Source organism: Diceros bicornis, chromosome 6 (genome assembly GCF_020826845.1).
Source record: "Diceros bicornis minor isolate mBicDic1 chromosome 6, mDicBic1.mat.cur, whole genome shotgun sequence".
NCBI lineage: Eukaryota > Metazoa > Chordata > Mammalia > Perissodactyla > Rhinocerotidae > Diceros > Diceros bicornis.
Window position 1 is genome coordinate 76,249,772 of NC_080745.1, and position 13,332 is coordinate 76,263,103.

The 13,332-nt window shown below is 38.3% G+C and overlaps 1 protein-coding gene across 8 annotated transcripts in view; it reads left to right on the plus strand.

The window, feature by feature from the left end:
- Window positions 1–13,332, plus strand: part of VTI1A (vesicle transport through interaction with t-SNAREs 1A) — a 355,351-nt gene that overhangs the window by 212,866 nt on the left and 129,153 nt on the right. The window contains exon 9 of one of the 8 annotated variants that reach the window (XM_058543997.1): window positions 7,770–8,375. The exons of the other annotated variants lie outside the window; for them this stretch is intronic. Coding sequence (XP_058399980.1) covers window positions 7,770–7,773 — 4 coding nt within the window. The 3' untranslated portion in view covers window positions 7,774–8,375. Of the gene's footprint in view, window positions 1–7,769; window positions 8,376–13,332 lie in introns of those variants that run through there. 8 annotated transcript variants of the gene reach the window in all.

A 13,332-nucleotide genomic window follows, 5' to 3' on the forward strand; every position in this document is an offset into this window, starting at 1 on the left:
GCAAAAAGAGGAGGATTGGCAAGAGATGGTCGCTCAGGGCTAATCTTCCTCACCAAAAAAAAAAAAACAAAAAAAAAATCAGAATGTTTCCTTCAGAAAGTGAATTCTGTTTATCCTTCCAGCATGCATTAGTAATTTCTTAAGCATGTAGCTGTTGAGAGGTCTTTTGTAATTAATCTATAATATAAACAAAGCATATGGTATTAAATGCAGTTGACCTAGCTAGCACTATTCATGTTACTATTTAATACATGTATTTTTGTTAGAGCTACTTCTGAGTCAATCTGGGGAATAACTGCCCCTCTCTTTGCTATCATATTTTGCATTTTAAGCATGGTTTTGTTGCTTTGTTAGAATGACAGGTAAAACATCTGGAAAACTTAAGTGTACTGTCAGAATGATTCCTAAGGGTAAGTATACCAGAAATACCAATGCAAGATCTATAAGCAACAGAAATGTAATTTTTTTAAACAAACAGATTTATTCTTAAAGAAATATGTCGTGACTAGATGTTTTTAAATCTTCTTTAAAAATTCTTTCTTTCCCCTGCCCTCGTTTTGCTCAGGAAACATTCTGTTATATTTTAATTGTTCTTATTACAATGTCTGAAAATTCAACAGTAGAGAGTTTTCAAGAATTGTGAGAAAAATGTCCTTGAGAATTTACTCTCGATTTTTATGCATTGAAAAGTGTATCTTCTCTTGCAGTACCTTACATTTACATTTTACCTTTTCTCTCTCTCTCTCTTTTTTTTTTTTTTTTGCTTTTCTCTGTTTATCTCATTCCTCTTTCTTGGCTTATTTTTACTAGTGATGAACATGGGCCATGACCTGAAATTAGTATGGCAAAATCTTAACCTCTAAGATATTCTTCAGCTTTTAATCGAGTGCTTATTCTTTCAGAATAAAATGACTCAATTTGCTTCAGATTCTTTAGACTTAACAGATTTAGGATTTGGGCTTAGAATAATGCTGCAAAGAGATTTTTTTTTTTAAAAAATCTTGGTCCTTTTTGTGTGAGTAATTTTATTGCTATATACTTGACTCATTGCCTTTGTCCTGTGAGCTCTTCAAGGCTGACGTGGGTGATGTTTTTACCAAACTAAAGAAAGACTTTAGATTTCTTTATGTATGATTCTTTTTTAATAACGTTCTTATAGCTTTAAGTGTAGAATTTTGATCCTATGTCAGACATTTGAATGCAGCATCTAAAGTTATCTGTCAATGATAACTCTACCAGCTGCCCTAAGTGTGTGTCTGACCCTAACCATGCTTTACACACATTATCTGATTTAAGAACCCTGTGAAGGAAGCATCATGTCCCCATTTTACAGATGGGAATAACTATGCTTAGTGAAGTCAACTATCCATTGTCACATACATAGAAAGGTACAGAATGAGGGTATGAACTTAGCTTGCTCTATTGAACGCACTACGCAAAAGGCTGTCTGAGCCAGTTTTCACTAACTAGTAGTGAAATGAGAAGAGTAAAAACAAACTGGCAAGTTTTCGTTATGCAAATTGTTGTTATATGCTGTGTTATAATGTCTGTTTCTTCCGTAAAATAATTTCAGTAGTGAACAATTTCCTTAAAATGCTCGATTGTCATAGCAAATGGAAAAATAAATACTTGGAAGTATGAAACGTTGACAATCATATGTCAGTTTTCCCACCTTCTCTCCCTCCCCCCACACTTTACTGGTCTGGGAAATTTAGAATTTTAAGATCCTTTATTCTACACTATACTGTGTCTTTTAATAACAAGAACACGGCTGCTTATGCTCTTGCTGATACCTCCTGGGTAGCAGGCACTGTTCTAGGCACTTGCTATACATTATCTTATTTCGTCTTCGTGACAACTCTATAAGACAGGTATCAGTACTCCCATTTTAAGAAGTAAGGAGCTGTTGTTAAATATCATCCAGCTGTACCTAAGCAGTCTGCCCCTGGAGCCTGTTTTTCCTCCTGTGCTGGACTGTTACCCTTCTTCTGTGGAGACTTAGTAGCCTCACAGATAGTCAGACAACCATTCTGGATGGGCAGACAATTGTTCTTGAAAGCAATGAACAAACCCTACCAGATCCCACTATTTAGGATGAGGTGAAGGCACTTGGTCTGGTCTTTGTGGACTCAAGCTGCTGTGTACCAACGGAGTCGCAAGTGGGTGTGTTTTTAAGGAGTCCTTTAGAATTGTTCTATTTTTCAGCATAGACTGTGTGGCACTAACTAGAACCAACAACAATGTGCAGGAGGCGAGTCTATAATCTCCCTTTATCTCCAGTGTTTGACAAGTATTGTTAGGAAATTTTATTTTTATATATAACTTTGTATCACCTGGAGCCTTATTCTCACTGGAGAAAACAATCCTGCTTTTATTTAATTATTCGAAATGAAATTTTCTGTGTATGCCTCAAGAGTGTATGTCTGTGTATGCCTTAGTGGATAAGACGTAGACTCTGGTGCTGGCTCTGCTGCTTTCTAGCTATTAGCTTTTGGCAAGAATCTCATTCTCTATACCTCAGTTTCTCTAACTGTAAAACAGGGATGACAAAATTCTTATGAGGGTTAAATGAGTCAATACATGTAAAGTACACACAGCAGTGCCTGGTACATAGTAAGATTTCCACAAATGTTGAAATGTTGATTATTATCATCATCATTGCTAAAAAAAAAAATGCCTGAGAGCAGAGACCAAAATCAAAATGTTAATTAATAGTTATCTTAGGTTGATAAATTTTAAATGGATGTTTTTAAATTTTCTTTTTTCCACTCCCAAATTTCCCTAGTAATTTTCATAAAATTAATAATAATAGTAAAATCCCATTATTCTTTCCTTATGTCCCTTTTCTGTACTGGGGCCACCACTCTGTGACCCTCACTCAGCAATGCTGCTTGAACTACCCCAGAGTAGGCAGAGTACTGCTCAGGGCAGAGCGATCCTCTAAGCTCAGCCCTTCCCTCTCACTTGGACAGTTTAAGGAGGGAAGCCCACTAGTCAGTCTCTATGCCTCTTCTTCCCCTCTTGTGTCCTTCTACATATTATTGGCCAGTTTATCTTCCAAAGGGCAAAACTAGTGTCTTCTCTGCTTAGAAACCTGCTGTGGCTCCTCGTCGCCTGCTGACACGTCCTCCTTAGTCTGATCTCCAAGGTCTTCCAGTGAACATTCTAGCCTTGTTTGCTGCTACTCCCTCTGGGTAGACCCCATGTCCCTACTAAAGTTAACTGCTTCCCATCTCCAAAGCTAGCCTTAACTCTTCACTAATTCTATACCTTTGCTTTTTCTGTTACTTCTACCTGGAATATTCTCCTTTTCCCGCCTGTATTCATCGGGGAATCTTCTGGATGCAAGTGACAGAAACCCAGATCAAATCGGCCATAAACACAAAAAAGGGAAATATATTGTCACATGTAACTAAATAGTTCAAGGGCATAAGCAACTTCAAACACAAGGGAATCTAAGGGTTCCAATAGTGTCATCAGGACTGCGTCTTGCTCTTTCCATCTCTCAACTCAACTCTCTATTATGTTGGTCCTGTCCTTTGTCGGGGTTTCTCCTTGTGAAGACAAAGTTTTTGCCAGCCTTCTCGGTGACACCCATTGGATATAGCTTTTTTCCCCCAATGGTTCCAGCCAAGTCATGTCATGAGGTCTTATTGGTTCTGCTTGGCTCTGGTGAAATAAAAATCCCATTAATCTATGTTCTATGTTTTATACCTGGGACCTCATGCAAGGATGGACCCTCGGACTGAGAATAGACGAAGCATAGTTCCCTCAGAAAAATCTAGAGGCTTTTACTAGAAAGGGAAATAGATACTGGGTAGACAAAAACAACGGATATTGGGGGCCGGGGGCTGGCCTGGTGGCTTAGTGGTTAAGTGCATGAGCTCCTCTTCGGCGGCCCGAGGGTTCCCAGGTTCGGATCCCAGGCGCACACCGACACACCGCTTGCCAAGCCATGCTGTGGCGGCGTTCCATGTAAAGTAGAGGAAGATGGGCAAGGATGTTAGCCCAGGGCCCATCTTCCTCAGCAAAAAAAGAGGAGGATTGGCAACAGATGTTAGCTCAGGGTTGATCTTCCTCACACACAAAAAACAAACAGATATTATCTTCAGAATGTTCCAGATGAACTTTTATCTGTACTCTGGATCTCAGGTGAAATACCACTCTGTCCATCAGGTCTTTGTGAGTCTCCCAGGCAGAAATGATCTGTCTTTGCTCTGATCCATCACACGAGTTTGTACTTCTCCCAAGGCACTAGCATCTTCTGCTCTGCTTTGTATATATTGTAGTTGTTAGCAACTATGTCTTAATTTTCTTCTAGGCCTTTTTTTATCCTCTACCTCATCCCCAAAAGGATTTTATACAGTTCCCCACAGTATTGTGCAACCAGCTGAAATGATTAGAGGAGGAAATCCAAGTGAAAGAGATCAAACAAAGCCAGGGAATCACGTTAGTACCCCTAAAGCATGGACTTGCCACAAATGCCTGTACAGATTGTCCTGGCAGGTTGAAAAGGTCCTACCTGAAAGCGGAGCAGGAAACAGGGGATCCACAATGTTTATAAGATGAAAATAACCCTTAGTTGAGGTCAAGCATAGCCTCTCTTTTTTCTTTTATTTTATTGAGTTCATATTGGCTTATAACATTGTGTAAATTTCAGGTGTACTTTATTATATTTTAGTTTCTTATAGACTTCATCGTGTTCACCACCAATAGTCTAGTTTTTGTCTATCACCATACGTATGTGCACCTTTACCCCTTTCACCCTCTGGTAACCACTAATCTCTTCTCCTCATCCATGTGTTTATTTATCTTCCACATATGAGTAAAATCATACAGTGTTTGTCTCTCTCTGTCTGACTTATTTCAAAGCATAGCATTTCTTGCCACGGAGACGGGCCCTTGATAGAATGGTTACTAGGAGGTGGTGACAGTTCTTGTGGCACATCCCTGCTTGGAAGAGAATAAGGAGTTTCTGTATGACCAGTTCTCTTCAGGGTCCTCAGGTCTGGATTGTAAGCCGCTAGCAGTCAGGGAGCTTCGTCGCGTTTAGCATAGGGCCATGCTACTCTCGCATAGCACTGATCAATGAGTAATCCTTGGAAGAATGGCTAAAAATAGTTTCAGAGTTGCTATCTCGGTCCCCGTGGGTGTAATTTAGTTGAAACCCTGCAGGTTTTTATCTATTGCACTTTGGCTACAATGTAAACATGTTCATTCAAAGATAAATATTCTGTTATTGTGAAGTTACTTATTTTATGTCCATTATTTAATCACAACAGAAAAGCATCTTATATTTTTCTCGGTTGTGAGCCACAATTTGACCTAATTCTTGAATTACCTTTCTTTTATGATTTTTCCATTTTTCCCCAGGATACATGGCATTCTTTCATGCGATGTAGAATATGAAGGGTGCACTTTACCGTCACCATCAATGCCTTCTTTCAATGCAGCCTTGAGCTGTTAACTCGAAGCAAGGGGCCATGGGCCTTCCTTATAAACAAGTAATGGAGCCCTCAGCCCCCCTTGTAAATGGCTATTTATTAACATATACCATCACCAAACAACCTTTTACAATTCCAGGCCCCCACACCATTATACCACTCTCTGCTCCATTGTAAGCCGAAGGAAGCCTTTGGCCATCTGTTTCATTAAATGCCAGAGGCAGTGAACAATATCTGAACTTTAGGAAGCGAGTGTCAGGGCTTCTCCCTTCACAAATCTCCCCCTTCTTCTGCTGCCGCCTGCGCCACCACCGCGACCACTACCACCACCATATTTTTTTGTTTGAACGCTCACATTGTAAATCGGCGTATTCACACATCCATTTTAAAAGGCTTGCTGTGTTGTAAGACGGGACAAAGCAAGCTCAGTAAGAGCTCATGCACAGTGCAGGTGGTCGAGCTAGCTGCCCCCCAGATCAAAAGTCAAACAACTGTGAAGCTTCTTTTGCAAGTGCAGTTAGGGAGACAAGGCCAGGCTTATCTGCCCAAACAAGAACGAGTTATAGATATACATTGCAAATGCAGGAGGACAAAAAGGGGTTTCATAATCTTCGCAGGATAAGAAAACCTTCTAGTGCTGACAATTCTGAGGGCATCTCTGGAATATGTAGCTCCATTTTTTTTTTTTTTTTGTAAAATTAGTCTTTTATTGTGCGGCGATTGATAATTATTATTTATGCTTTGGTGCTTTTCCTAAAGTAGCTAAGAATTTTTTTAAGCCACCTTGGGGGCAGGAAATGGCTCCTTCTCATGGTCACCGTTTTCTTTTTCAGCAGCATTTAAGGACAGGCTCCTATTTATACCACACAAGCAGTTTTGTCTGTTGTAAACAAAGTAAGTGGCTGGGAATTGTGCTTTCCCAGAAATGTTTTCCAGGGAAGCCATAATAAGAAACAACTGTGTACATCTTGAGACTTCGTCATCTAGGTATTAAGAAAGAATTCTTTGCTTTTATGGAAGAAAAAAACCCCCACTATTTGTAAAGAAATATATTCAATATCTAAAAGTGTAATTCGAGTATTTGTTAAATTGCACAAGTTGGCCACCTTGCTGGTATTAATTGAGGTTGTTTTCATTTTTTATTTAAAATTGACTCTAACATTTTTTTTTTAATTTTGTGTAGTTATTTATTTATTTTGTGAGGAAGATTAGCCATGAGCTAACATCCGATGCCAATCCTCCTCTTTTTTGCTGAGGAAGACTGGCCCTGGGCTAACATCCGTGCCCATCTTCCTCTACTTTATATGGGACGCTGCCACAGCACGGCTTGACAAGCGGTGCCTTGGTGCGCGCCCGGGATCTGAACCTGTGAACCCCAGGCCGCCGAAGCGGAGCACGCACGCTTAACGGCTGCACCACTGGGCCGGCCCTGTCTCTAACATTTTTTAACAAGATAGAGGCTGAAATGACAGGAGGCATCATCATTTTTTTTAACCTCAATATCCTATTTAAAAAGTTAGTGACTTCTTTTGCAAAGTTATGTGAAGAACTTTGGAACTAAAGTATGAATCTCAATGGGGAAAATGCCAGGCAAAAGTTTTAAAAAGAGGGTTGAAGAGGCTTGGAATTATGAAAGGCCAGAACCCACATTCGCTGTACAATTATAGTTTACCTAGGAAAAAGCCACTCTACTTTCCATCTTCTGATGCCTTAATGATTTTTATGATGAAGAAAGAAACAAAACTATCAGCTTTTTAATTCCCAAATCAGTTAAAGGTGTCTAAATCAAGTCCCCAAGTACTTTCATGAAACCACACTCTCTGTCTCAAGGCATAGGGCAGTAGGCCCTCTCCTGGAGTGGACTTCACCATCCCTGAACCACTGGAGTTTTCTGAAAATTTGTGTGTGTGTGTGTGTGTGTGTGTGTGTGTGTGTAAAGTATCTTTCTGGGAATTTTCCATAAAATTTTCAAGAGTTCACAACCAACTTCAAAAAAGTTGAGAAATGAGGCATTGTTACAGAACTGTGTACAATGTCCTAGCTAAATATTACTTAATTACTTTGATATTCTGGCTTATTTGAAATGTGTTGAGAAACACTTATTTAGAATTTTCCACAAAGTTTAACGAGAAACTTTGCAGGGATGCCTTCTGTGGGAAATCAGATCATTTATCAAAAACTAAATCCTTAAAGACAATCTTAGCAATTAAAATTTATATAGGACGTTATGATTCATACGGCACATTCACATACGTTATTTCATTTAATGTAATCTTCATAAGAACTCTGTGAATTGATATTGTCATTATTATCCTTATGTTATAGATAATTGAGACCTACAGAAGTTAAGTCTTGCCCAAGGTCATTCCACCAAGAGGGAGCAAAACTTGGACCAATACCCTGGTTGTAGGCACAGAAATCATGTTCTTAGCAGTAACAGCAGCAGCGGCGGCATCTTCTTCAACAGCAAATATTTAATGTTTACTGTGTAAAAGGGAATATGTTAGGCATCAGAGATTCAACAAACTCAGAACTCTACTCCCAGGTAGCTTAATATTTTTAAGAAACAACAATACATGGTAACTTGTGCTGTAGGGTAAGTGAGAGATAAATGCGATGACAGGAAGAAGAAATCCCTGGGGCCTGTGGTCAGATAAGACTTTCTAGAGGAGATGGTCGTATCGGGACGGAAAAGTTACTGCCTAATTCTGAATCCACATGTAGGGTAGGCTGCTTCCGTTTTTATGGCAGCTTCAAGGTAATACCTCCCAGCAGCAGAATTTGAATGCTGGCGGACGGGGTTAGAAAAACTTGATTGACCACAACTGTGTTGAGGGTACACAGGAAGTTAACAAACAACTTGTAACTTCATCTGCTCATAAAGTAAATATAGTCCAAAAGCTTATTGAGAATTTTTTTTAATTACAATAGAGTTTAAGATTTTCTTCAAACAATTAAGAAAGGCTTGAAGTCACCTAAATAGTTCTAATTGTAAACAATTATGAAAAACCTCTTCACGTTTTACCCCAATTTTAGAAAGATATTGAGAATTTTCACATACTTGAATAAAATTACAGACTTATAAAATGTTATGGCCTTTGAAATTATATTGCATGTTCATTATACCTACTATACAATATGATTCATGAATAGGTGCAAAGAATGTTGGCAGAGTACATGGATTATTTTATTGTGGCATATTAATTAGTTGATAAGTGTATCACTTTAAAACACTGAATTTTTTCATATATTCCAATTAAATCTTTGTCACTGAATGGATTTATAGAAATTTAGTTAGAGAAAACTTGCCCAGCCAATAAAGAAAAGCATTCATTTTCTATTCTGTATACATGATCTGAAGCCATAGCCTGTTAGGTCTTCTAATCTGTTTGTTCAAGGCCAGGCTATTTATATGGATAATTTTAAAGCTTCTGTACAAAGAAAAAAAGAACATTTTATTTATTCACCGGGGTTTTTATGTGCCTTGAAATTGCATAGATAAAGTATTTTCAAGCTCATGGATCTGGAAGAGATGAAAGGTCTCCTATTTTATAAAGCTTTATGTAAGCTTTTCAAATATACAGCTTTCTCATGGTTAGAATTTTTTAAATAAAACATTATTTCACTGTTATAATTGGAGTTTGATGTGGGCATCTTTTTCCTTCTCTGAATTACATGTTAAATTATGTGTTTAAGATAGTTTTTATTGTGTTTTTACCTTCTGGGTTTTAATAGTTCTCTTGTTGGAGGAAGTAGTATACCAATTGTAATTTTTAATATTGGACAACTATTTAGTATGACCAGGAGTGGAAAACCCAAAAATCAGATTTAAGAGACAAAGAGTGAAAAGTTTAACTTGGGTTTTGCAACATATTGGTATGAAGATGAAAAACTATTTTCTTCCCCTCCTTAAGAAGTTTTGCTAAGCCTGGTAGACTGTAAAAAGGAAAAGAGGCATTTTTGAACTCTGGGGCAAGTGGATCCAGACCAGTTTCTACGTGAACATTAGCTGCTGTTAGCTCTGCCATGTCAGCTTTCCCTGGCTGGAGCATTCCCAAGCTATCACGGCCATCAGACAGGTGGGGAATAAATATTGTAGAATGGTGGGACATTTGAAGAGCGAGCTCCTGATCCCCAGGACTCAATTTGGACAGGCTTCAATTGGAGTAAACAGGTGTTCCTGGGAGGAACTGTCCTCAGGTGGCTGGGGGGTGCCATTCTTTCACACACATGAGAAGTTCCCCTTCCCTCGCCTGCAGGGAAATTAGAATTAACTACAGCTTTTTCTTTTGAAATGGAAAAAGAAATAAAAATATGGCACCAGGTTTTGGCTCGGACTGGATTTCCGTGAAGCATGTAATCTATGATGAATGATGAGAATTCCTGAAGCAAAGCATCCTTGTAGTGTGTTAACATTGGAGATGCTGTAAAACCTGAATGAACTTTTACCAAAGTCGGTACCTATAAAATGGAATAGCCTTTCCTTCTATTATTCATTTGCTCATTCACCAAATATTTTGTAAGCACTTGCAATTTTCTAAACATTAGGCTAAGTGCTGGGGATAGAGTGTAAGACAGAAAAAGGCCCTGCCCTAAAAAGGCTTAGCCCGAGCTCTAGAATAGCAATTGGTTGGATGATGGAAGTGAACCTGACTAGTCTTTGGGAAACTGTGGCTATAAAGTAGTTGCTGGCATCAGAAAGATTTCTTTTTCTGCAATGTCACCATATTGAGGATATGGCTAACATTTTATTTGAGGGCGTTCTTTTTAAATCACATTTTTCTTATAAAACATAAAATAGTAATATTGAAGGAGATTTTTTAATTTTTTTTTATTTATTTATGTTTTTTTCCCCCAAAGCCCCAGTAGATAGTTGTATGTCATAGTTGCACATCCTTCTAGTTGCTGTATGTGGGACGCGGCCTCAGCATGGCCGGAGAAGCGGTGCGTCGGTGCGCGCCCGGGATCCGAACCCGGGCCGCCAGCAGCGAAGCGCGCGCACCCAACCACCAAGCCACGGGGCTGGCCCAAGGAGATTTTTTAGAAGAAAAAAATTGTTCTTAATCCCTCTACCTTGAAACAAGCTACTCCCTTGATATAAGTATTCCTTTCCAGTCTTTCAGTCATGATCCATGTATAATGTTATATTGCTTTTCTCACTTGATATTGTATCTTTAATATATTTCTAAGCTTCCACATAGTCTTCATAATTGTATTTTTCCTAATTTAAAAAATATAATAATAAAAATTTTTTAAAAACTATTTTGTAGGGAAAAAAAAAACTATCAAGAAACAGGGAGAAAGTTATCCATAATCACAGTGGCAAAAGGGAGCAACTATTAAAGTTTTGGCATATTTCATTCCAGTCTCTTTGTATGTATTTTTCTGTGTACTTTATTTATATAATTTAGATCATACAACATATACAATTTTATATTCCGCTATTTGCATTAAGGTTATATTGAAAGCATTTTCCCATGCCATTAAACCCTCTCTGTAATTCTTATTTATAGTTGTTGTGTAACATTCTCTCATAGGAATGTTTCCTTTATGTTAAACACTTAGGTTTTTTCTGGCTTATTGCTATACATTGAGGCTGTGTGTCTTCACTCATAGGTTATTTTCGTTTCTTAGTGTGGCATCCTTGAAGAGAATAAGTGCTCATCTCATTTATGGTTTCTCCATTCTTGAGTTTTTAACTTTCTAATCTTGTAGTCAGCTGGTATATATCTTCATGTAACTTTTTCAAGAAAAGTAAAAGTATATGATTTGGATATATTCTGATCCTCACATGTAAAGGAATTGCCACCAGTTGCATATGTGTGACACGTACGTATGTACATACCTATGTATGTATCTACATATGTTGGGCTGAGTGTAATATTTTTAGATCCTACCCTTCTTAGGAATCGATAGATGTTGAGCTATTGTTTTCTGGCGTTTAATGTTTCAGGTCAGCAGAAGGGTAGACCAATTTATGGTACTCTCTAGTAACATGTTTGCAGTCTTTGTTCTTTGTTTTGGATTGGTTTTATAAATTTTTAGAATTGTACAGTCTATCAGGATGTGTCCTCATATGAGTCTCTTTCACTCATTTTATGTGGATTGCAAGAACTTAAATCGTCAAATTCAGGTCTTCCCTTTATCCCTCAGGAGAGTTTCCTTTCATCGTATCTTGGATTATTGCTTCTGTTCCAAATTTTCTGGTTTCAGGAACATCTATGATTCTCACATTAGACCTGTATTTTGTATCTTCCATCTTTGTCATTTTTTATCATTTTTTCTGTTCTTTTTCTTCTCATTTTAAATTATCTCCAACATGTTTGATTCCACTTTTTGCAGCATCGTTTCTACTCTTTACTGCTAATTATGTGAATATTAATTCTGCTGTTGCATAACTGGTTCCCCTTAAATCTTTTCTTTATTTCACCCATCACTTCTTTTACTCTTATCTTTTTTAAATCTCACAGGTTCTTACTTTACAGTTTTCTGCCCTTCACTTTGTAAAGGCTCTACCCTCCTACTGTTTTTATTGAGGATGCCAAACCATTTTCGAAAACATTTTGTGGTTTCTTTAGCACATAATTTTCAGAATTGCATTCTTCTTCAGACTCTTTAGGATGTCATTTCCTTTCCTTTGGTTTATAGGATCTTTTTTCCCGTCACCTTCATGTTATTTTGAGTCTTTATTTTATTTGATTACTTTTTAAAACCTTTTCTTGGATCTGTAAATGGATGGCAGCTTTATACGCTCAATTTCATCTAGAGACAGTCTTTTGTCTCCAGACTGTCTTTATGGGGATGAAATGGGACTTCTTCCTTCCTCTACTCCTTGGCATGAAAAATGTTTAACCCATGGTCATACAACTGTCATCTCCTTTACCCCCACCACCGAACACAGACACACTTCACTTATGAAGACCACACTTCCCAGGATTCATTGCATTACACCATACCTTGCCTATCACTGCCCAATATTGATTTATTGTTTTCCTGGGAACTCTAGTTTCTTAATGGCTACAGAAGAGAAATAAGATGAGGAGTGTGGAGAAAGAGGAATGAATACAGCAGTCCAAATGCCTCTTAAGTTGCAGCATTCTCTCGTAAGAGAGACAGCTGCTCAATTTCTAGTTGTTACAGACCTTGCTTTTTTTATCTAGTAGCAGACTTTGTGGGAGGTAGACTACTGCCTACTTTCTTCAGCCTGATTCATTTTTTTGTACTAGTAGAAAATCCTTCCAGGCTCTGGCAATTTGTGATGAAAGTTTTGGTGGTGTAAATTTTCGTCACCTTCTATTTTTTCATTCCAATAAGGGCGTTTTGATAGGTGCTGCAGCATCAGGAGCCATCAACCAGGCACCATTTTAAACTGGAAACTGTGGGTGATCTTTAAAATTGCCCAAGATAAGGGGACCATACAAACCATTTCTATAGCTCAGCCCTTAGGCTTGTATGCCTGGGTGGTCTTGTTTTAACTGTTGCTATTTAATTATTGATGATTTACTGACACAAGGCAAGGAAGCCTTAGGGAAAATGAAATCCCACCTGCCAGTTTCTTTAGATGAATCTTCTTTGAGGTTTAAGTGTCCCTCTAAGTAATACAGTGAGGCAGGATTTAGGGAGCCATTCCAAATACTGCCTGGGAAAGTCAGCCATGGCATCTCGATTCGTTGGTGGAGTCTACTGATGCACCTTGAAGACAAGGCATGTCTACCTGTGCTTCATATCATGACAACCTCATACAAGCCCATCTCCTGCAGGCCAGGCATCCTCACACATTTCCACGCTCCCTATTTCCCTTCTCTGCCCCTCCTGGGAAAAAATCTAATCTCCCACAATAAAAATGACCTTCCTCCAGGAACTGATTTCCCCTATTAATGCTCCTATC